This window comes from Tinamus guttatus, unplaced genomic scaffold (assembly GCF_059628265.1).
Source record: "Tinamus guttatus ecotype Peru unplaced genomic scaffold, ASM5962826v1 Tinamus_guttatus_pri_ptg000529l, whole genome shotgun sequence".
In the NCBI taxonomy this organism is placed as follows: Eukaryota; Metazoa; Chordata; class Aves; order Tinamiformes; family Tinamidae; genus Tinamus; species Tinamus guttatus.
The window spans coordinates 340,075-364,873 of NW_028289063.1; the positions used below are offsets into that span (position 1 = coordinate 340,075).

Consider the following 24,799-nt stretch of genomic DNA (forward strand, 5'->3'; position numbering starts at 1 on the left):
CATTAGGAAAAATATCTGGAAAAAAAAAAAGTCTAAGACCTCTTATTTTCCCTCCTTTGACTAGAAAGGGAAATGCAGACAACTGCATTTGACAGAGACATTTGCATGGATGGGGTCTGTCATGGGGTGGAATCCGCCCGCTCGCAGACACACTTTGACCAATTCCTCACATATCTCCACATGTCTGATTAACTTGGACTTTTTGAAAGTCAGCTTTGATTCAGATGATCTGCACATCTGCACTTTCCATGGTTTGAGTATTCCTCCTCCCCTTGCTCTTTATCATTCAGACACCTCTCAACTCTTCCCTTGCTGCTTTGAGCTTCAGGGAGTCTTTCAGGAGACTCTTGTTGTCTCTTAACCAGCTCCTTCACCGTGTGTCTATCCAGCCTTTACTAACTGTTTGTGAAAAGAGGTTCAAGGAAGGTTATTCCTTGTAGGCTGTGAAGCTCCTTGGAGGCAACTCAGGATTCAACCTACAGCTGAAGTTTGGATTTTCTTTCCTATTGATATAGGATCCAGGTTATTTTGTTTTATCATACTTCATACTTTTACGTATTTGCAGCTAGTTCAGGTGGGAATTGGTGCACATGAGCTGTAACTTTCAGCTACTGGAGTGAGAAAAACAGTTTGATTTTAGCCAGAGTGATCCAAGTCCCCAGTGGCTGATGAGAGAAGTGGCAGGGCTGGGGAGCTGAGCAAGAAGGTTCTGCATACAGGTCTCCTCTCAAAAACACTGCTTTTCACACATGTCCAGACTTCATTGGGAGACACTCTAGGAAGTGGAGAAAGTGCATGCCTGATTCAGAACATGGAAAAAATTAAGAAAGCTCAAAAAAAAAAAAAAAAACCAATAACTTTCTTTTTCAGGTGCTCATTGTTATCAGTCTAATGTTAAGACACTCCTTTCCAATTAGCTATAGAAGATTTGAAAATTGAAGAAAATTATGGCAAGACTCATGGCTCCTGAGAGGTTTTGCATTTTACTGACCCTTTGGGAGTAGTTAGTGCTGAGTCCATGAACCTCTGATGCTGAGAGGAGTCTGAAGAAACTTCTCAAGAAGTTCAAGTCAGAAGCACATCCCCAAGTTTCTTGGAGGGTTAATGGGTCCCTCTGTGGTTCATTACCAAGCAAAACCTCCCCAGGGACTGATTAGAGCAGAGAGTTGGAAGTCATGATTCAACATAGGAAAAATGCAAAGAGCAGGTTCCTCTGATGCCAAGTTAACCTTACATGTTTATTTTCAAGCAGATTGACCAAACAGAGGCCCAGACCCTAAGTAGGGGGATCCTTTCCATGAGGCTTTGCTCAAGGCTTTTGGTTGGAGCAGTGTATAGGTGGGGGTGTTTAAGGTCTGGAGCAGGACACTGATCCAGGACCTCTTGTGTCCCTGGGGGAAAGCAGGCAAGGAGGCCCTGTTGCCAGAAGGAAGTTTCTTCTTCTAGGCCTCAATGGCAGAGACAACAGCCATAGCCAAGAGGACATAGTCCTAGTTCTTGAGGAGGTTTTTGGCACTGCCCCCAGTTGTCTCTCCCTTGGGCTCTCCTACACTTTCCCATGCCTGTGCCTGTTTCCCTGCAGCCTGTAGACATCAAGCTGCTTCCCCACCTTGTTCTCACCCCAGCATCTCTCCATCTTTCCTCATGTCTCTCTGTCCTTAGTGACTGTTGTTTGAAACACAATGGCATGGCTTGCTCTCAGGTCCCCTCCAGGTGACATGATGCACCACAGCACTGCTCTTAAGTGACATTTCTCTTTTCTTCAAGTCAAGTCTGTACCTCAAGAGGCAGTTTGTGGCTCTTTCCCCTTCTCAGTTTCTTTCCCACTACCAGAACAACTTCCATCATCCCTGAAACCACCCTGCAGGCAGTCACAGGCTCCTGCTCTCTTCCCATTAGCTGTAACACTTGAGCAGGCTAAAGAAGCTCATGGCCTTCAGCTTCTGCATGCAGGCCATGTGCTGCCCAGGCCTGAAAAAGCAACCTCACCCCAGCAGAAGGGTCTCGCTCTGGTAATGTCAGCTGCTGATCCAGAGGAAAAGAACAAAATATTCAGCAGAAACCTTAACTTCTTTGCACTGAACAAGCCCAAACCCTCTCCTCACAACCCTCTCCTCACAGTGGGGCAAGTGATACTCGAGCCCCCAAACACCTTGGGGGCCTGACACTGAATTCACTTCATGCGATGAGCAGAGTTCTTCTACAGAGAGCCCCAGCTGGATGCAGTAGTTAGAGGCACTCTAACGAGTACAGAGTAGGGACTCCTCTTCATGCAGTCAAGGACACTGTGGCTTCCAGAGCACGTTGCTGGCTCACATGCAGCTTACTGCCCACAAAGGTCCTTCTCCAAAGAACTGCTGCCCAGCCGGACATTGCCCAGTCCATATCACTTCAAGAGTTGGTCTGTCCCAAGGGCAGGACCTGGTTTTTGTCCTAACTGGAACACCATCACTACGAAGTATGCAATGCTATCCTGCGTATCCAAGCTGATCTCCCAAGGCGTGTTCTAGTTTTAATTAGCGTCGGGATGGACCATCCTTTTGCTGGGTGGCTGTGCTCCTTAAACACCTGCTGGCTTTCCTAAGCTCCACCACCCATCAGATTGTCAGTTTCTCCCATGGGGAGGGAGCCTACGCAAGCTCTCACTCAGACCTTGATCCATCCCATGCAAGAGCTCCTTCCATCTGAGCTGTCCCTTCACATCAAGGACATCCACCTCATCCTGCTCTTCCCCCCTAACCTTTCTTCGTGTGGAGCTTGTCCTCTGCCATCACAGCCCTCTAGTCATGTGAGTGGTCTCAAAGCATCTCCATTATTCCAACCGTGTTTCCATGCAGTGACAGCTTGTGCCTCTCCATCTGCCCTCCTCTGTGCCAGCCTGCATGCACTTGTGTACGATATTGGGGTGGAGAACCTCAACTGTGGCACAAAGATGAGATCTGCAATGGAGAAACCGGTTACCAAGAGCCAAGGACACCGTGTGTGCAATGGCCCCACTTGACAGCAGTGACTTGCTCATGTAGAGAGCACTTGTCAGGGCTATGCTGAAAGGAGGTTCCCACAAAGAGAGAAAAGCCTGGAATTCCCAAGGTCAGGGAGAAACAGGAGAGGGATTTGGCTCCTAGGGGTGATTAATGGCAGCTTGGGCAACTTGGGTGAACCTCTCTCCAGGAAGGACAAGGTGCCACTGAAGAAGCCCCTGGACCTGGGCAGGCTGTGATTTACCACACGGAGGTCATCGTTGGCCCATTTCCGTTAGCCCATTTGTGAAGAGTTTCCGGAGAAGGAGAGCTCCAAGATTTTAAGGGTGAGGCTACTAGAGCAGAGACCTCTTTCCACCATTGGATGACAGGAGCAAGGACAATGTTAGTGATGTTCACTGGGTGACTGGATGGCAGTCCAAGCCAGGACCTTCTTCACTGGTGCGTTGTCCTTCAGGGAGATCAGTTCAGCTCTGTCGCAGGCCCCAAGGTGCTGCAGAGGGAGCTCAGGCAGCAAAACCCTCTCCTGCCAAGGCTGGGCAACCCAGCTCTGTTTCCCCCTGGCCCTGGGCTCTGCAGGCTTTGCTCCCTTAGTGGGAATCTCCTCTCACCATCACATTGCCACCTGCTCTCCATGACAGCATGCCCATGCTCTGAAGGGCAGGCACCAGAAATGCTGTGTCCTGGCCCTTGGTGTAGAAGAAGTCTTACCGTCACCAACCTGTTCTCGGCGCCACAGCTGAGGCTCTGCAATGAAAACATGCACAAGTGCATAAAGCTTGGGGCAGAGAAAGGAGCAGATGGAGGTGCCCATCTGACTTAGAAATATTGCTGAGGTGTGCTGGAATCTCACACGTGATTCTACATCTCATACAGTAGCAGGGTACGAGATCTTCAGGAGTGTGCGGAGGAAGATGAGCAAAGGGGCTGCCCTGAGTGTGAAGGGGCAGCTCAGATGTGTGGAGCTCTTTGAACATGAGGGCTAGGGCCTGAGTTCAAGCTTGTAGGTGACAAGGGTGAGACCACAGTGGGAGTGACCAAGCACCCAGGCAGGGTGAGGAGGTGGGTACAGTCCCCTTTAAGCAATGTGAGCAAGTGTGTGGCTGAAAGGGCACTCCATGTGCACACAGCCTGCCACCACTGGCTGCAAAGTTGTGGGAATAGTTGTTCTTGGGGACTGGCTGGCTCCTGCAATGACCTCCCAGGAGCTGCGAGAGGGCCGAGGAGGCAGCAGTGCCCTGGTCTCCGCCACATGTCAGCACCTTCACCTCGCAAACCACAGGAGGACTCACGTCCTTCCTCCCCGCACTCCTCCCAGTGACCAACTCCTCCCCAAAAGGCTGAGGGCAGCCTGAGGCCTCCTTGTCCACCCAGAGGACATGTCCCGGATGGGCTCCCATCAATACTGCCAGCTGCTTGTTCCCAAGTGCCTGTCCCAGGAGTCATTCTCTGGATGAGACTGTTCACATGTGACAGTCACAGGCAGTGCAGGGCCAAGAGGATGGTGCCAGCCTGTTCTTCCAACATTCCCTTGGACAAGCGGCTTGTGAGGAGCAGGAATGGCCCGGCCGCATGGGTGTCCCTGCAGCCAGGTGTAGGGAGCAGCTTGGGGACGTGGTTGAGTTCAGCACCAAGAAAGTGTGGGTGCAGCAGCAGGGCTGGTCATCACTGGTGCTGGTGGGGCAGAGGTGGGAGAGCTCTTGGCAGGTTCCCTTCTCTCAAGCGGAACATGGGGGCTTCCATGTGTGCCCATCCCTGCACCCACACACGGCTCCGTGGCTCCACTGTGCAGACAGCACCCAGGGCAGGGTGCTCAGCCCTGGGGAAATGTCCCTCTGACATGGTCCCCATGACAGCCCGCACTGCCCTGTCCCCCCACAAACCCTGCTGGCCCCAGCCTTGTACCACGTTGGGGTTGGTGCAGAGCCGTCCTTGGCCTCTGAGCTGGGAGGGAGGCTGGGCAGGACCGGCTGGTCCTCTGGCTACAGGCACCGAGGCCGGCAGGAAGGAGCTGCCCAGGCAGCCAAACACTGACACTGAAGGTGACCTCAGTGACTCTCCAGGCTCCCTTCCCTGGGCCTCCTGGGTCCACACTGCCTCTTGTAGCACTGCAGAGCTCTCCCTAGCGTAGACATTCATTGCTTTTGCCCTTTCCATTTGGGTGGCTCCCCTTGAGTTCCTGAAGCTCCATTCACTCCCAGGAACACAGTGCCCTTGAAGATGCCCTGTGCTCTCCTGGAAGCACCATATCCATCTTCAGTCCTGTCATATGACAGATACGGCTTGACCATTCACCACCTGCAGGAGCTCTGAGCACCCACAGCTGGAAACTGAATCCAACCCACATTACCTAACACACCATTGCCAGGGGACCCTGGAGATTCCCAGAAGAGCAACAGACTCTGTGAAGGTTAAAGTCCTTGAGCACATTATGGACTCCAGCTTTGGAAGGAGAGGCCAACCTTTAAGCATCGTCCTGAGGAAATCCATTTTTAATTGAGTGAAGCCATGACTGACACAGAGACACAAGGATAGACATATTTACAGCATATATGGCAATTAGACTGAGTGGGTTCACCCTCTGGCAAAGTAGCATGAATTAAAAACCTTATGTTATAAAAAAAAAAACCATTATAAACACAGAGAGAATTTCCAAAGCACAGAACTCTCTGAAACACATTAGAAACCACTTGTTAGGAAGGATGGGGAGCTTATTTCTAGCACCGACTGTACTAATTGCTTCAATGCATTCTTGAGACTCTTGTACCTCATGCTATAGATGAGGGGGTTGATCATTGGAGGCACCACTGAGTACAGAACAGAGAGCACCAGATCCAGAGCTGGGGAGGAGATGGAGGGGGGCTTCAGGTAGGCAAAAACTGTGGTGCTGGGCAAGAGAGAAACCAGGTGCGGGAGACACATGGAAAAGGTTTTCTGCCAGCCCTGCTCAGAGGGGATCCTCACCACAGCAGTGAAGATCTGCACGAAGGGCACAACAATGAAAATGAAACACCCAAAGCCCAAAGAGACAGTAACCCCAATGAGCCCAATTTCCCTGAGGTAGGAGACTGAGCAGCAGGGTTTGAGCATCTGAGGGATCTCACAGAAGAACTGCTCTACCTCATTGCCTTGGCAGAGGGGTAGGGAAAATGTGTTCCCGGTGTGCAGGAGGGAATTGAGAAAGCCACTGGCCCAGGCAGTTGCTGCCATTTTGACACAAGCTCTGCTGCCCATGAGGGTCCTGTAGTGCAGGGGTCTGCAGATGGCAACGTAGCGGTCATAGGCCATGACTGTGAGGAGAGAAAACTCTGCTGAAAACAAAAATGCTACCAGGAAAATCTGGGCGGCACATCCTGAGTAGGAAATAGCTCTGCTGTTCCACACGGAATTGGCCGTGGATTTGGGGAGAGAAATCCTTTCCATTTCTCAAGGAAACACCCATATTTCCTCTCTCTCCCTTATTTCACCTCCCTTTTCTGCAACTCTGCTCTGCCCTGGTTGAATGTGCCATGTGCAGCAGGGTCCCCTGCCCATGGCTCCAAAGCAGTTTTTTCTGCTGTGCTGCAGGTGTAAACGAATGTGTCAAACTACTCTTTCAGGAAATGCCTGCCCTGCCTTTCCTTTTCAAAAGTGCCTTCTGAAATGCACTCATAGTTAGACCTGTGAGCAGATCTGAGCCTTGTAGCACCCTCCCAGCAGGAGAAAGAGCCTGTCCTGGTAGAGGATGATCTTCCCACACAGAATTTCCCCCCTCGATCCTGTGGGGAGCTTCGTGTCCTGCTGGGCAGGGCGGGGGCTGTCTCTGGGGTCAGGAGCTCTATAAGTTGCATTTAAATAAAGGTTTTTGGTTTCACATCACTGAAGTCTGTGAATCCTTCATACGCTGCAAATTTCCCATTGTCCATCTTTTCCTTGCTGCCTCCCATGCAATTAGCGTGTCCTTCCAAGAAAAACCTGCTGCTCTGTGCTCTCCACAAGGTATTTGTGCACAGCATGAAGATCTCTCCTGGCCTTCTCTGGTCTAGGCTGAACAAACATCCCTCTTCCAGCCTCTCCTTACCTGCCCCATGCTCCAGCCCCTGACCAAGTTGTTGTCCCTGTGCTGAACTCCCTCCGGTTTGTTTGTTTCCTGGCAGAACTGGAGAGCCCAAGTGGGATCTGGTATAGAGGCATGGTGTCCACTGTGACAAAAAGAGCACTAGAACACGCATGTGGCCCCACTGGCCGTGCTCTCCCAAATAAAAATCTGTGAGGATGGCCAAACTATGGCACAGGGACCCCAAAGGCCTCCCTTGCTGACCACTAAGGCACTGAGATGAGATGTGGGTGCCCTTGGCCACCACCAGGACATACCCCTGGGAGTCCCTATGGCAACGGCCAGGGCTTTGTGATGGGGGTGGCATCATGTCCCCAAGGCCATTGTGATGGGGCGATGCCCATGGCAACCAAGGCTGTGTTGGGCCAGAGCACCACCCTCGGGGGTCGCACTCTGAGGAGAGCAGCTCCAGCAGAAGGAGCAGCTCGTGTTGGTCCCCAGAGCAGCAAGTCCCCGGGTGCAGCGAGTGCCCTGGAGATGGAGAAGGAGAGGCAGGCGAACGCCTGCTCCCAGCCCAGCAATGGGCGTCCTGCCAGGAGCAGGTGCACAAGGAAGGTGAGTGCTGGGGCTGGAGGGGGAGGCTGACAGCAGGGATGGGAGCTGCATGGAGAGCACAAGGATGGGGGGCCAAGCCAGCCAGGCCTCACCTCCTCTGGCCAGGGGCTGCTTCTTGCTGGCTGTGGGGATTTTCTCGAACACAAAGCATGACTGGGATGCTCCAAAGCCCACATGGATCCTGGGAGCCCTGTGTGAAGGATCAGAGAGCCTCTTTGGACCACGTGTAGCTGGGCTGTGCTCGACCATGAGCTTCCCTTTGACAGGGGGCTTCCCATGACGCAGGGGCTGCTTGTAGCAACACAACCCTCTCCATCAGGTGCCTCCTTCTCCCTGCAGGTGGGCAAGCAGGAGCCGCACGCAGCGAGGCGACGCAGGCGGACCCTGACTTCGTCCCCACAAAAGGACAGGCGGCCTTTGCTGTCTGACACCCAGGCTTTTGAAGATGCTGATCAGGCCATCGCAAAGGTACAGAGCTGAGCAGCGAGGCCAGCAAAGGCCCTGCCTGACTGCGCGGCACTGCCGGGAAGCAGGCGGGAAGCGGAGGGAAGAGCAGCAGCAGCGCGTGCTCTGCACGGCACTCTGCAAGGCCAAGCTTCACGCTGGGTCATGGTGCTGCTCCATGTGCCCATCTTCTGCCTGCCCCACAGTGACGAGCCCTCTCCAGAGGCCTCTCCCAGCCTTTGGCAACAGGCTCCAGCTGCCCGTGTGCATGGGAGAGCACTGCGGTCATGAAGGGCATGAGGGGCCACAGGAAGGTTCCATGTGGAAGGCTGGAGAGTGGAGCAAAGGCCATCGGGAATTCTCCTGTGCGCTTTCATTGCAGATGGCAGAGGACACTGTCAATGATGTTCTTTCCACCCTGCAAGCTGCTCATCCCTCTGCTGCCCTTCTGAAGAAGACTCCTGTGAGGCTCAGGGAGACCCTGCCCAGCAGAGCTGGGCTAAGAGCGGAGGTGCCACATCTGCCTCCCAAACCACCGCGCACTGCCAGGGCAGCCAGCCAGGCACATGGAGGCCTGGAGGCTCCTGCATGTAAAACACCAGGGTCTACAGGGAAAAAGAAGCTGCCTGCTCCAGAAAAGCCTTGCAGAGCTTCTGCCAGGTGCAAGACCAATGCCATCGATACGGAAGATGTGGCCAGGAGACTGGTGGACGTGGTGATGGAGGGATTAGAGACAGTGGCAATAACTTGCAGGGAAACTGCTGCCAGGGAAACCTCAGGGGCTGTTGGGGGTGCTGTGATGTCTCTGAAGTGCGGGAAGAGACTGGAAGAGTCCATGCCTCTTGATTTGCCTGCCCTTCAAAAAGCCAAGCAAGATGCTGGTGTTCCCCACCGGACAGTTCCAGAGCATGACCACTGCTTGCTTGAGGCCAGACTTCGGTCTTCTGTGCTGGGAAAAACAAGGATGGTGCCAGAAGATGGTGTCAGGAAGAAAACTCTTCCTATGAAAAGCCAGCAGCTCCCAGGACACTCCTCCTCTGTGCTGGGAACACAGGTTCTGCCTCAGCCCTTAAGTAAGGTATCAGTGGCCCATGCTGGAAACCTGCAGCCTCCTGAATGGCAAGTGGCCACCTCTGAGAATGTCCTAGGAGGAACATCCTCCTCTGGCCTCGAGCAGCTCCTATGCTGGGAGACAATGGCTAGAGGGGTTTCAGAGGCGTTGAAAGATCCAAAGATGAGCAGCCCCCACATTGCAGAGGGACCAGCCAGCTCTGCCAGAGCCATCGCTGTCAGCTCCCAACAGGCAATGGCCTCATTGGAGTCCACATCAGCTTTCCAGCCTCAGCTCGCTGCCCTGGCTGACAACATTCTCGCAGAGGTCTGCACAGAAATGAGTGCCGAGAGACACAGCCCTGCCCCGCACAGCTGTGTATCCCCTGCCGCAGCATGGCTGGACGCACTGCTGGCACTCGTGTCTGCAGCCTTGAGGCCTTCTGAGGGCACAAGTGCGGCCCATGGCCGGGAGCTGAGGGGAGCAGTGCTGCAGAGGACACTGGCGCACACCATGGCGCGAGCAGCACTGGCAAGCGCAGCCCAGAGGGAGAGCGCAGAGCGTGGTGAGAGCAGTGTCTGCCGTGGAGAAAGGAAGGTCCTGGTGGCCGGTACACAAAGTTCCTGGGGCAGTGGCTATGGGCCGGTGCCACTGCGAGGGCAACCTGCATGGCGGGCCTCAAAACAGCAGCCGTTGGGAATCCTCTGCTGCCTTCGAGACGCGCCGCAGCGCATACACAGAGACAACCCAGCGAAGTACCTGTCCGTGCTCTCAGTCACAACGGAGCCCCTGGAGGAGCTCGAGAGGAGCTGCCTGGCACGCACTGGACAGAGTTTGGCACAGCTGCGAGAGGCCAGCCTTGAAAGGAAGGAGCTGAGCCCAAAGGAGAGCGAGGGCCAGGAACTGGAGGCCAAGGGGAAACGTTTCTCGCTGACAGTGTCAGGATGCCTCAATGTTCGACCTAAGGAGGTGAGTGCAAGGCATGGGCTGGGGCACCTGGAAACACTCCCTGTGCTGAGGTCAGTCACTGTGCCCTGCTGCAACAGCCACATTGTCCCAGGGCTGACATGGCCACAGGGGCATTTTCTGGTGGAAAACCAGCTCCCTTCACCAGTCCCCCTCTCTCCCTTCAGCTGTGCGCCAGAAACTCCTTCCACAACCTGTGGCAACCGGAGCTGACGCGAGTGGAGCTCCTCAAGGACGCGAGTTCCAAGTGGGAGGTGCTGGAGCGGCTGTGCGCCCATGCCCCCAAGGGCCATCATGAGGTGGGAGCACAGCAGCATGAGCGAGTGGAGTGGAGCGATGAGGAAGAGGAGGCTGAGGAAGAGCTCTTGCAATGGGACCAGACGGAGAGTAACAACCGCATGTGCATGCACTGGGTCACACCGAGCCTCAGGAGCCTTTTGGCAGACCCGCCAATGTGCCACACGGAGCTGTCTGGCTCCAACAGCATCCAGGAACAAGATGCTGCCAGGGAGGCAGCCGGTGACCTGCAGAGCTCGCCTCTCACCCCAGCACTGCCCCAGGGAGCCGAGGCAGCAGCATTTCCTCTGGCTGGAGAGTTGCAGAATGCGGGAGAAAATGCATCGGTCGCTCCATCAGACACCAGCAGAACAACGGCCGACGCTCCCCTGGCACTCAAAGAGCCCCAGGACACTGTGGAAAATGCAGCTGCCAGTCCAGCACTTCCCACAGAGCAGGAGGCAGAGGCCTCTCCCCTGGCCGCGGGCCCTTGTGCTGGGAGCGACAGCCCCCCTGTCAGAACACGGCTGCCTGAAGGTGCCGGGTCAGACGGCTCTGCCTTGCCCGGAGGGCCTCCTCAGCAGGTGAGCGGGGAGCTTGTCGTCAGCAGCCAACCCCAAAGGGAGCCGCCACACGAGCAGTGCTGGGGGGCTGCAGGGGGGCTGTGCAGAGCTGCCCCCGGCCACGTGTCCCCCTGCATGTGGTTGGAAGCTGCCACCCCCAGCCCTTTACCCATGGGCCTGTCTGCCGCGGGGAAACTGCCTGCTGTCCCTTTGCAGGAGCCAAAGGCGCAGGGCTGCCATGCCCTCTGCCCCCTGCATCCTGGGGCACAGACGCGGAGCCAGGAGGGAAGGGGCAGCCCCAGCAGCAGCCCCTTCCACACCCACCCGCCCAGCCCCCTTGTGCCACACGCCAGCCACCTCCACTCCCGGCGCCCATCGGAGCCCGCACCGCGGCCCTGCTGCTACAGCCCCAAGACAACCTTGTCCCCTTGCCGAACAGCCCCCGCTCCCTCCCGTGGGGACTCGCGTTCGTTCGCAGCAGCCCCCGCAGCAAACCCTTCCCCCGGCCATCCCGGGCAGCAGCACCCTGAGCATGGCCAGCTCATATCACACAGCTCTGTGTCCTCCCTCTCCCCACGCAGGCTGCCCCCGAGCCCCAGGAGCAGGAGACGCCGCCGTCTTCCTTCAGGCACTCGCCAGAGGTAGAGGCAGGTACGGAGCCAAGGGCAGAGCCCTCCTGGGCATGGGGAGCCCGTGCTGGGACAGCGATCGGCGCTGAGGCCGGCAGCAGGCAGCGCCCTGGGGCTGCCATGCCCAGGCCAGGAGCCTCGGGAAAGCCCTGGGTGGGGGACAGGCAGGCGCTCGCCCTGCCCTGCGCAGCCCCTCGCCCACGGCTCTCCTTCCCCCACAGGCACCAGCGCTCTCCCGCCCGCTGCGGCTCCCGCGCGACGGCTGGGGCGGCTCAGGACAGCACTGCGAGCCCTGCGCAGAGCCTTCTGCTGCTGCCGAGCCGCGGGGCACTGAGAGCTGCCCTGAGACGGGGCCAGCGCCGAGCAGAGAGCCAGAGCAACGGGGATGCTCTGCGGGTGGCTACAGCAGCGCGGCCGCACCATGTCCTACAGCTCTGTTACTCCAGGGGAAATCTAAAATGGGAGCAAATAAAAGCTTGCAGACATATTTTGGAGAGCTGAAACAGTACTACTGCACATGCCTGTTGTTTAGTTTGCGTGTGGTAAATACACTTTGTCCTTTGGCCTAGAGCCCCGTTCACTGAGGATCCTTGTGAGCTCCCATAAAACACACTTCTGTGGGTGACATTATTCACTGGAGTCCATAGAGGGATCCTATGACTGAAAATACCTGACTCCAAGGGACCTGAACTCTCCTGTTGGCTCTTCCCAGAGATCTCCTGGATCCTCAGGTGAGCAGGAGTATGCATGGGGACAAAGCCACATCCCAGACAGTCTCCATGGCACCTTCAGCTCCACAAAGTGTCAGAGCTTCACATGTACTCCCTGAATCAACATTTCCCATGGCCTTCGGGAATGGTGAAGACCTTGGGTAGAAACACAGGAGATGGGAGAGAAAGGGCCAAGGCCCCAAGACACAGAGCTGGGCTCCACAGCATCATGAATGAGGTGCCACAGACTTAAATGAGCAACCCAAAGAAGTCCTTCCTTTGGCAGTGACTTGGAAAGTCACATTTCTGACAGAATTCCAGATGGGTGGGTCTTCTGTTCTGTAAGACTGTCTCCAGGATTCTGCAGAGATGAGGAAGAGCACAAAGGGAAGTTGTGGGGATGTTCTTCAACTTCATCAGCTGCAGAGCTCACAAAATGCTGGTTGAATCAAAATGCAGATCTTGCAGCATTGCACCACCTTACAGGCTATGCACCAAGCCCAGACAGCAGCACTGCAGTGTGTGGCCATGTCCTGAGATGTCCAGGGTCAAAAATGCAGGAGATCACAGAATGGTTGAGGTTGGAAGGGGCCTCTAGAGATCACCTAGTCCACCGAGATCCAGAGTCCCGGGGCTGTGCAGCCCCCCAGGACAGGATCCCAAGTCCCAGGGAAAAGTACACTGAAAAGTCCAAGGAGCACTTAAGGTCCAAGATAAGGAACAGCAGTTTTGGAAAATAACATCACTGGCAGGAGGTGACTGCTTCCTGGAGACAGAGGAAAATGTCTCTGCTGTCCCCCTGCCTCGTCCATCCCCATGGCAGTGACCCCAGAGGACACACTGGGACGTGCCCCACCACAGGGCAGTCTCCCTGGTGACATGGGTGCAGACCTTTGTTTTCCGATGGGTCCTTGTTGCTCCTGAGTGCCGCTCCCACACACCCCATGGCTGTTCTTTGCAGCAGCTCTATGGCATGGAGTGGGGACAGAAGGCAGCGGGGCTGCACTGGGAGACCCTTTCATCAGGACAAGGAGCAGGGGCATGTTGGAAAAGGAAGAACATCCCTCCTCTCCAGCTGCAGAAGTAACCCAAGAGCAAGGAGGAAAGTGAGATGGGGACTGCTGGATGAACACCCACAACCTGGACTTAAGTTCTTGTTCCCAGGGATCCTGCTGCTCTCCAACAAGGCTCCCAGCTTCGGGAGCTCCTTCCTGAGGTGTCACACAGAAACTGTCACTGCAAAGACCCCTGTGGATCCCAGGCTGTGGCAGTGGCTGCTCAGGGCTGGAGGCTGCTGCAGGAGTCCTGCCAGAGGGTCCCACCTTGCTCAGGGGACAACGTGGCAGCCAGGACTCCTGGGGCTGGGGCTTCCCCGAGCCCCAAGGCTCCCGTGGGGCAGCTCCAACCCTTGTGTGGGTGCTGGGGGCAGAAGGAGAGAATCCAGGGCAGGTTTCCCTGGCACTGGCTGCCCCTCTTCTCCCCCACGCCAGGGTGGGCAGTGCTGGCTGAGCCCAACACAGCAGCTCACACAGCCCCCCAGGCCCCCACACCAGCACCCCCAGCACCAGCAGCCCCGAGCTGGGCTCCCCTCCCTGCCCCGGCCCCACACAGCCCCCAGCACAGCCAGGAGCCCCGCGGGGCCTCACAGCCAATGGCTGCGCTGGGCACGAGGAGGTCACTGCTGCCGCAGCCCCTGATAGGCCAGCTGCAGGGAGAGGGCGTGGCTGCTGCTTGGGAGGTCCCCGCTGCGGGCAGAGCTGATTGGGCAGCAGCAGGGCTGGCTCTGCCTGGTGACTGTGAGGTCACTGCTCCCGCAGCGCCTCATTGGGCAGCAGCCGGGCCCTGCGGGGCTCTGCGCTGCTGAGATCATCTCCGCGGAGCAGCTGCTGAGCCCGGGCTGGGCTCCTGGCGGGGAAGGGCTGGGGAGGCCATTGCTGCCCTGGAGGGCAGGGCCAGAGAGCTGGGCGGGACGGCGCTGTGACGTCATGTCTTTGTGAGTGCCTGATTGGCCGGCAGCAGGCAGGCAGGCGTGGGCGGTGGGTGGGGGGTCTCTGTGGTGAGAGGAGCTGAGAGGGCAGCAGTGGTTCCTGTGTGGGGAAGGGCTTTGAGGAAGCTGCTGTCTCTGAAGGCCACAGGCAGCAGCAGGGATGTGGTGGGTTTGCACCTGTGAGGTCACCTCCACCTGGGCAGCTGGTTCTAGGCTTTAGGGTTGTGATCAGTGGTGCAGAGCCCAGTTGGAGGCCTGTAGCTAGCAGTGTCCCCCAGAGGTGCAGTCCTGTTCAGTTTATTCATTAATGACCTGCATGAAGGGACAGAGTGCAGCAGGTTTGCTGAGGATATAAAACTGGGAGGAGTGGTGATGCTTGGTAGGGCTGTGCAGCCATTGAGAGGGACTTGGAGAGGCTGGAGAGCTGGGTGTAGATGAACCTCATGAAGTTCAACACAGTCAAGAGAAGCACGTGGGGAGGAATAACTCCATGCACCAGGACAGGTGGGGGTTGACCTGCTGGAATTCAGCTGTGTGGAGAAGGACCTGGGCATCCTGGTGGCCAAGAAGTTTTCTATGAGCCGGCATGTGCTGGCTCCTGTGGCGGAGAAGCCCAATGGTGTCCTGGTTGGAGAGAGGATCTTATCAGTGTTTATAAATACCTTAAGAGAGGATGTTCAAAGGAGGAGGGCAGCTCGTGTCATCAGGGGCTCTGTAGGTCACTGCCATGGAGATGGCCCAGTCAGGCAGAGAAGAGTCCTGGAAAAGAGTATCCTCCATTCAGCCCTGTTGTTATCCAGAACTTGCTGATAAATCCTTCAGGAATGTCTCCAGATGGTACCAAAGGATGTGAAGTATTTCCAGTGGGGCACTGGAGAAGCCCTTTCTACTCCCCTGCACCAACAGGCCTCTGCACTGGGCACAGCTGTGCAAGAAGCCAGGACTTTGGGGCTGTTTGGGTGTTTGGTGTTTTGTGAGGGAACCAGGCTTTCAGGGTGCTTTCAGGCTGGGTATTTTTCAACACTAGAATTGAAGTTGCGTGGGATGAAACAGCACAAAACATGGCCATGGCATGAGATGCTTTGATGGACCTCAGTACGAGTTTCTCCTGGGAGTTGCTCTTTTTGTGCAAGTCAGATGTAGGACAATATAGGACAGGTCAGATATTTCCTTCTTTAGGCACCAGAGTAGCTTTTAAGCAGCAGGAATCATGTTTCTTAGTTGCTACATACGATTAGTAGGAAGAAGGTGCCTCTCGGCTAAGAGCACAAGAGGGATCCTGAGCATTTTTCTGTCTAACTTTTAAGTGGGAGTAAATTTTTACACAGACATTATTTTACATGATGAATCAGATCTATCCACCATTCTTGATCCTACCTATCCCTTTGCTGTGTTACAGTGTGAGTTAGTTCTGTGTGGACATGAAATGGGCCATTGGGGCTGATTTTGCACTTCTAGTATAACCTTTGCACAACCTTTGTGCCTCTGGCTGGATTAGACTGCTTTCTTTGTAGCACTTCTATTTTATAAGAAGAGCGGGGCTGTGGAAGGTCAGCTGAGATGTCCTGCTCACGGGGTACATGGCCTTGCATGTTGTTTCCTGTAAAACTAGAGTGTAATATAAATTTCCTTCACAAGTGACCAATAAATTTCTGCAATGGAAGGAGGTTCTGGGAAGAAGATGGGGTGTGATGGACCACAGTTCTTGCAAGGAAAGCTAAAGGGTGGGACTGTAGGGTGGCCCTTGTTTTAGATAAGCTGCAAGACCACTTCAGTGGAGTAGTTGACCGTATTCCAGCTGAGTGGATCAAGTGGTTGCACAAATGTCTTTGACCATATTAATCAAAAGAGAGTGAATGTCTCCCTGAGTGAGCCAGACCAGCGTGTGTTGGGTAGGGGGAGTGTGGACGTGCCTCAGCTCAACACAGATTATAAAAAACAAAATTTAAGAAAGAAATAAAAATGGGATCTGGAGCTGTTTTCATGGTATTCCTTTCTGGCAGCTGGGGATGCTCAGTGTGGTGGCAACGAGCGTGTTGTAAAGACAGGTTAATGGGAATCCCATTTGTACTGTCCCACACCTGAGTTCCCATCCAGCTGTGGGGCGGTCCCTGGCCAGCTCCATCCTCCTGCAGGTCCCCATATCCCAAGGAGAGGGACAGGCCAGGCTTGCACGACCCCTCTTGTGCAGCAGAGCCCAGCAGGTCCTGCAGCCCAGCTGCCTGCGGAGCCCTGTGTGGGGCACAGCCTGGGGTGGGCAGGGACCGGCTCCTGGGTTGCCCCAGACCTGACCCCGCTGAGCAGCAGCCCCCATTTCCCTCCCTCCTTCCTTGTGCACTGGATGTGCTGGCAGGAGGCCTCCGCGTTGCCCTCCCCTCTCCTCGCTCTTTCCAGCTCCAGCCGAGCTCTGCATTTCCTCTCTCCATCCCTGCTTGCACAGAGCAGGTCTCGATGCTCCCCCGGGGCAGCCCGTCCCCTCCTGCCCTCTGTGCACTCCCACCCGGGCACCCTGGGCGCTGGTACTGCTGCCAGGGCAGAGGTGGAGGATCCCCTGGAGCGGCTCCGCAGGGAGCTCCCAGGGAAAAGCTGTGCCCAGCACCAGCACCAGCGTGGCAGAGGGGGCTGCCCTCTCCCACCCACCTGGTGGTGCCAGACCCACCTCAGCCCAATCCTGAATGGCTCCAGCACAGCCCTGGAGGAGCTGGAGCTGCCTTGGGCCTTGAGATCATCTGCCAGCAGGAGGATTTGACATGGGCACAGCAGCAGCGGTGATGAGAGGAACAGACCCTGCAATTGCCTATGTTGGCCAGGGCACTGGACGGGTGATGCCTCTGTGGCCAGATGGACCCTATGTGTTAGGTGGATACCTGCTCAAGGTAGGAGCAGCAGGACCTTCTTGGGCTTCCAATGCAGAGTGAGCTTCCAGTGCTTCTGGATCTGTGGCTAAGGAGTAAGAAATCACGGAGTTACAGAGAAGTTGCTGTGGGAAGGGACCCCTGGAGTTTTCCAGTCCAACCTCCTACACAGAGCAGGGCTGTTTGGAGCCCTCCAGTGTTACCTGGCCACTGCTGGACTCTGCCTGACCCCCGTTACCATCCACAAACCTGCCCTGCTTATCTTGTTTGAGCACTGGAGGATGGCATCTTCTGTCCATAGATTCCTGCCCTGCTTGCACCCTGGACATTGTAAGCTCAGACCCGAGTGTCTGATGTTGTTTCTTCATGCACATAAGACTCTGCATGCAGCGTTCCTGGGTAGGCGCCTGAATCTGAAGTTCTTCTCATGCTTTTAATTTGTCTTGTCAGGAAATTTTCTGCCGTGTACATACAGACAGCTTTGGTATCTAGAGCCCTCTCTGGGACCTGCTCAGTTCCAGCTTCCCTTGCCAAGACTTTCCAAACTATTAGGAGGGCCGAGTCGAGCTGGAGATGGGAAGTCATCTCTGCAGAAATGTGACAAGACCAGGTCAGGACCCAGCTCAGCCATGTCCACAGCATCAGTCAGGGCAAGCGCAAGGACAAGGGGCAGGAGGCCCCATAATGAGGTCAGTGACTCCCTGTCTCCCTAGCTCTTGTGCCCAGCAGGTCCCCTCCCTGTCTGCCTGCAGTCCCTCCATACCCACCGTGCTGCCCAGCACTGCATGAGACCGGCCCTGCAGCCCCTCCAGCAGCTACTGCTTGTCACGGTGGGAGACAGACTCAGTTGGAATTGAACATGGCTAAGAGTCAGATTTACATGAGAGATTCTTCAGGACAAATGGCACAAAACAGAAAATTTATTTTCCTTTGCAGGAATGTAACAGAACAAAAGTAAAAAGTAAATCAAAAAACAACACATATCCTGGATCCCAAATCTCCCAGTACAGATATTGCTGATGTTAGAACAATTGGATGAGTTTCCTTAGGGCATCCTTGAGCTCCTTGTTCCTCATGCTGTAGATGAGGGGGTTCACTGCTGGACTCACCACAGAGTACAGAACAGCCAGCACCAGATCCAGAGCTGGGGAGGAGATGGAGGGGGGCTTCAGGTAGGCAAAAAGTGTAGTGCTGAGAAACAGGGAGACCACGGCCAGGTGTGGGAGGCACATGGAAAAGGCTTTGTGCCAGCCCTGCTCGGAGGGGATCCTCAGCACAGCTCTGAAGATCTGCACGTAGGACACCACAATGAAAACGAAACACCCAAAGGCTAAAGAGACACTAACTCCAAGAAGCCCAACTTCCCTGAGGTAGGAATTGGAGCAGGAGAGCTTGAGGATCTGGGGGATCTCACAGAAGAACTGCTCCACCACATTGCCTTGGCAGAGGGGTAGGGAAAATGTGTTCCCAGTGTGCAGGAGAGCATTGAGAAAGCCACTGGTCCAGGCAGCTGCTGCCATTTTGACACAAGCTCTGCTGCCCAGCAGGGTCCTGTAGTGCAGAGGTCTGCAGATGGCAACGTAGCGGTCATAGGCCATGACTGTGAGGAGAGAAAACTCTGCTGAAATGAAAATAGTAAAACTTAAGACCTGCCCAACACATCCCAAGTATGAAATGGATCTGGTGTCCATCAGGGAATTGGCCATGGTTTTGGGAACAGTGGTGGAGATGGAGCCCAGGTCGAGGAAGGAAAGGTTGAGGAGGAAGAAGTACATGGGGGTGTGGAGGCGGCGGTCGCAGGCTACGGCTGTGATGATGAGGCCCTTGGCCAGGAGGGCAGCCAGGTAGATGGCCAGGAAGAGCGAGAAGTGCAAGAGCTGCAGCTCCCGCGTGTCTGAGAATGGCAGGAGGAGGAACTCACTGAGGGAGCTGCTGTTGGACATTTCACTCTCTCCAGGCTTTGTGGATAGTTCAGAAAAGAAAAAATATTGAGCAGTTATTCCAGATTTTTAAAGTTAAATATCTCCCAACTTGTTCCAGTTCTAATACACTGCCCATATTGCCTCTCTTCATGGAGATCTTTGTGCAGCTCCCTTCCTTGGGCCTCACTGTGGGTTGGCTGAATGTGCTGTGAGGAGCAGGGGCATCTCCACATGGGCTCCAGAGAAGTCTGTCCAGCCCTTCAGTAGTGGGAAGGAGACAAGAGGGGTGATGAGCTCTGAGATTCACAATTTTCAAGTGAAATCCCCCTGATTTGTATAAGGGCTTTTCAGTATCTACAGCACCCCTTCTAATGAATGTGTATTGAGAGTGGGATTTTTGATATTTATTTTGACACGTATTTTCTTTGGGATGCCCCTCTCACCTCTGCAGAGTGTTCCTCAGAGGCAGAATTTTTCAGCGTTTCTACTGGGAATCGTGAGAAAATGGACTTATAGTCATGTTATGCAGAGTGAGGAAGCTCCTCTGCCTATTAGCCTTGATTGCACCTGTTCTGTGCCCAAACCTCATTGAGGTGCATGATGATCACCCTAATCAGTTGCCCTAGAAAGAACCCAGCCCCTCCTAAGAGCAGACAAGTCCAGTTTCAAAACCTCAGACCCAACTTCTCTCCCTTTTTCAGAGCACCTGAGGGAGGTCTCCAAGCTCCACTTCTAGCCAAGAACATGCAGGGCTCTTTTCAGCTGCCCATATGCAGTTTCCAAATCATTTTTTCATGCTGCTCTCAGTTTCTGTAACAGATTCTTCAGAGGTCTCGTGGACATCACAGAGATGGCAGGAGGCAGCAATGTCCCTCCTGAGGGCACCTCCAAGTCTATTAAGACATTACAGGCAAAAGGGTCAAATGAAGTTGCATTGAAGATGGACTCTGCTTAAGGGAGAGTTAGCTCAGTTCCTAAACCCATGGGCTGCATTTCCTGCAGTTGCACAGGTTAGAGGGCACTGGAGGTGCCTCACTCCCATCCATATTCCTCTCTTCCACAGCTTGCAGGGTAGGTGTGTGAACTGCGTCTGAAAACTCTGCAACCCCAGGGAGCCCAAGAGAAGAACAGGAGGGGAAACAAGGAGCAATCCTGCGATCCTTCTGCCAAGGGGAGAAAGGGAAGACAGGCAGAGGGGCACTCAGGAACACCCTTACCTCACCTGTGTGGGCATGCTACCTCACAGATGGTGACAGTGCATGCCATGCATCTGAAGCCCGTATATTGGGCAGCAGGAAATGTGCCCATAGCAGGAGGGATGCCCCTGTCCTTTGCCAGGGATCTGGCTGCAGTGGAGTGGGCTGATACCCTGGACCCCAAGGCTGTCAGGGCAGAGAGGCTGCTGGGTGGCAGAGGAGACGTGGCAGGGCTTGCTCAGAGGAAGGTGTCTGCATTGGAAGGACTGAGCATGACTTCCCGAGATCCATCCTCCCATCATGGTGGGCACTTCCCTCTCCTTCCCTGACCATCTCTGCTGCCCACAGCAGTCCCTGATGGCACCTTACTCTGTCCCAACAATTTTTGTCAGTCTGTGCTCACAGAGCACATCACCTTTGTGTGCTCAGTTCTGCCCTACACAAGCGTCTGGGGACAGGGCACTGTCCAGGGGCATCGCTGTGCAGGCACTTTACGGAGCAAGTGAAATAAATTGCACAAAGGTGATGCTGATGATGTCTGCAGACTAAGGTGTGTTTAAGAGGCTCTATAAAGTTTCTCACAGATCTCTGAGAGGGAAGGCTCGAGTCCACTACTTTGGCAAACCAGAATACACTCCTCTTTTCTCCCTGCAGCAGTTAGGGAGATAACGGAAAGTGCAGACAGGAAGAGGAAAGTTCCTGCCCTTGGAAGTAGCCCTTCTCTTGATCTTCCTCATGAAAAGACTCTTCAGACATGTCCTGAACATGAACAAGGTGAGCAGACTTGACCGAGGCAGCACAGTCTCAACAGGAAGATGATCCTGGCTAACTGGGACCAGCCCTGTCAGGGCTTCTCTGTGCAGCACTGACCCTTGCAGGCAGCAGAGTCACTGCCCAGGGTGCTCCCTCGGGTGCAGGGATGCTGCTCTGCTTCATAAACCTGGAGAGACCTATGTGCACACCCAGCACTTGACACCCCTGCAGCGATACCTGGAAGAAAGGAGCAGCGTGCCCTGCCCTGTGAAGGTGCATCAGGGAATCCCTGAGCTGAATCAGCTCCTTCTCCTGCCATGCCCTGGATACTCCAGGAGAGACAAGTGCTATCAGTCATGCTGTGGGATGGGTTCAGAAGATCCCTCCAGGAACCTCAGCAGCATTGCCCTGCAGCCAGAGACTTACCACGCAAGGGTTTGTGAAGATTTCTTCCTTCAGTGAGCTCTGCTCTGTGCTCCCGCTCCACACTGCCGTTCCCCTCTCGCTGCCTTCTCTCCTCCCCTGTCCGCAGCAGCAGGCAGTGCCCGCAGCCCTGCTGCTCTTGGCACAGGAGCTGCTCCTGCACTCGGCTGTCTCTGGGCAGTGCTGCCTGGTTGCCACGAGCTGCCTCCGTCCCAGGAGCCTGGCCCTGCTCCATTCACTCCCAGGAACACAGTGCCCTTGAAGATGCCCTGTGCTCTCCTGGAAGCACCATATCCATCTTCAGTCCTGTCATATGACAGATACGGCTTGACCATTCACCACCTGCAGGAGCTCTGAGCACCCACAGCTGGAAACTGAATCCAACCCACATTACCTAACACACCATTGCCAGGGGACCCTGGAGATTCCCAGAAGAGCAACAGACTCTGTGAAGGTTAAAGTCCTTGAGCACATTATGGACTCCAGCTTTGGAAGGAGAGGCCAACCTTTAAGCATCGTCCTGAGGAAATCCATTTTTAATTGAGTGAAGCCATGACTGACACAGAGACACAAGGATAGACATATTTACAGCATATATGGCAATTAGACTGAGTGGGTTCACCCTCTGGCAAAGTAGCATGAATTAAAAACCTTATGTTATAAAAAAAAAAACCATTATAAACACAGAGAGAATTTCCAAAGCACAGAACTCTCTGAAACACATTAGAAACCACTTGTTAGGAAGGATGGGGAGCTTATTTCTAGCACCGACTGTACTAATTGCTTCAATGCATTCTTGAGACTCTTGTACCTCATGCTATAGATGAGGGGGTTGATCATTGGAGGCACCACTGAGTACAGAACAGAGAGCACCAGATCCAGAGCTGGGGAGGAGATGGAGGGGGGCTTCAGGTAGGCAAAAACTGTGGTGCTGGGCAAGAGAGAAACCAGGTGCGGGAGACACATGGAAAAGGTTTTCTGCCAGCCCTGCTCAGAGGGGATCCTCACCACAGCAGTGAAGATCTGCACGAAGGGCACAACAATGAAAATGAAACACCCAAAGCCCAAAGAGACAGTAACCCCAATGAGCCCAATTTCCCTGAGGTAGGAGACTGAGCAGCAGGGTTTGAGCATCTGAGGGATCTCACAGAAGAACTGCTCTACCTCATTGCCTTGGCAGAGGGGTAGGGAAAATGTGTTCCCGGTGTGCAGGAGGGAATTGAGAAAGCCACTGGCCCAGGCAGTTGCTGCCATTTTGACACAAGCTCTGCTGCCCATGAGGGTCCTGTAGTGCAGGGGTCTGCAGATGGCAACGTAGCGGTCATAGGCCATGACTGTGAGGAGAGAAAACTCTGCTGAAAACAAAAATGCTACCAGGAAAATCTGGGCGGCACATCCTGAGTAGGAAATAGCTCTGCTGTTCCACACGGAATTGGCCGTGGATTTGGGGAGAGAAATCCTTTCCATTTCTCAAGGAAACACCCATATTTCCTCTCTCTCCCTTATTTCACCTCCCTTTTCTGCAACTCTGCTCTGCCCTGGTTGAATGTGCCATGTGCAGCAGGGTCCCCTGCCCATGGCTCCAAAGCAGTTTTTTCTGCTGTGCTGCAGGTGTAAACGAATGTGTCAAACTACTCTTTCAGGAAATGCCTGCCCTGCCTTTCCTTTTCAAAAGTGCCTTCTGAAATGCACTCATAGTTAGACCTGTGAGCAGATCTGAGCCTTGTAGCACCCTCCCAGCAGGAGAAAGAGCCTGTCCTGGTAGAGGATGATCTTCCCACACAGAATTTCCCCCCTCGATCCTGTGGGGAGCTTCGTGTCCTGCTGGGCAGGGCGGGGGCTGTCTCTGGGGTCAGGAGCTCTATAAGTTGCATTTAAATAAAGGTTTTTGGTTTCACATCACTGAAGTCTGTGAATCCTTCATACGCTGCAAATTTCCCATTGTCCATCTTTTCCTTGCTGCCTCCCATGCAATTAGCGTGTCCTTCCAAGAAAAACCTGCTGCTCTGTGCTCTCCACAAGGTATTTGTGCACAGCATGAAGATCTCTCCTGGCCTTCTCTGGTCTAGGCTGAACAAACATCCCTCTTCCAGCCTCTCCTTACCTGCCCCATGCTCCAGCCCCTGACCAAGTTGTTGTCCCTGTGCTGAACTCCCTCCGGTTTGTTTGTTTCCTGGCAGAACTGGAGAGCCCAAGTGGGATCTGGTATAGAGGCATGGTGTCCACTGTGACAAAAAGAGCACTAGAACACGCATGTGGCCCCACTGGCCGTGCTCTCCCAAATAAAAATCTGTGAGGATGGCCAAACTATGGCACAGGGACCCCAAAGGCCTCCCTTGCTGACCACTAAGGCACTGAGATGAGATGTGGGTGCCCTTGGCCACCACCAGGACATACCCCTGGGAGTCCCTATGGCAACGGCCAGGGCTTTGTGATGGGGGTGGCATCATGTCCCCAAGGCCATTGTGATGGGGCGATGCCCATGGCAACCAAGGCTGTGTTGGGCCAGAGCACCACCCTCGGGGGTCGCACTCTGAGGAGAGCAGCTCCAGCAGAAGGAGCAGCTCGTGTTGGTCCCCAGAGCAGCAAGTCCCCGGGTGCAGCGAGTGCCCTGGAGATGGAGAAGGAGAGGCAGGCGAACGCCTGCTCCCAGCCCAGCAATGGGCGTCCTGCCAGGAGCAGGTGCACAAGGAAGGTGAGTGCTGGGGCTGGAGGGGGAGGCTGACAGCAGGGATGGGAGCTGCATGGAGAGCACAAGGATGGGGGGCCAAGCCAGCCAGGCCTCACCTCCTCTGGCCAGGGGCTGCTTCTTGCTGGCTGTGGGGATTTTCTCGAACACAAAGCATGACTGGGATGCTCCAAAGCCCACATGGATCCTGGGAGCCCTGTGTGAAGGATCAGAGAGCCTCTTTGGACCACGTGTAGCTGGGCTGTGCTCGACCATGAGCTTCCCTTTGACAGGGGGCTTCCCATGACGCAGGGGCTGCTTGTAGCAACACAACCCTCTCCATCAGGTGCCTCCTTCTCCCTGCAGGTGGGCAAGCAGGAGCCGCACGCAGCGAGGCGACGCAGGCGGACCCTGACTTCGTCCCCACAAAAGGACAGGCGGCCTTTGCTGTCTGACACCCAGGCTTTTGAAGATGCTGATCAGGCCATCGCAAAGGTACAGAGCTGAGCAGCGAGGCCAGCAAAGGCCCTGCCTGACTGCGCGGCACTGCCGGGAAGCAGGCGGGAAGCGGAGGGAAGAGCAGCAGCAGCGCGTGCTCTGCACGGCACTCTGCAAGGCCAAGCTTCACGCTGGGTCATGGTGCTGCTCCATGTGCCCATCTTCTGCCTGCCCCACAGTGACGAGCCCTCTCCAGAGGCCTCTCCCAGCCTTTGGCAACAGGCTC

General features: G+C 54.9%; 1 protein-coding gene and 1 long non-coding RNA gene across 2 annotated transcripts in view; one reads left to right on the forward strand and one right to left on the reverse strand.

Annotated features, from left to right (window-relative positions):
• LOC148592737 (uncharacterized) overlaps window positions 1–24,799 on the reverse strand; it is a 203,307-nt gene that overhangs the window by 125,274 nt on the left and 53,234 nt on the right. The window lies entirely within an intron of this gene.
• Window positions 8,459–24,530, forward strand: LOC148592740 (uncharacterized). The gene is made up of 5 exons (XM_088533935.1): window positions 8,459–9,154; window positions 9,815–10,096; window positions 10,261–10,953; window positions 11,514–11,583; window positions 24,442–24,530. The coding sequence occupies exons 1-5, from the start codon at window positions 8,459–8,461 to the stop codon at window positions 24,528–24,530; spliced, it is 1,830 nt and encodes a 609-aa protein (XP_088390061.1).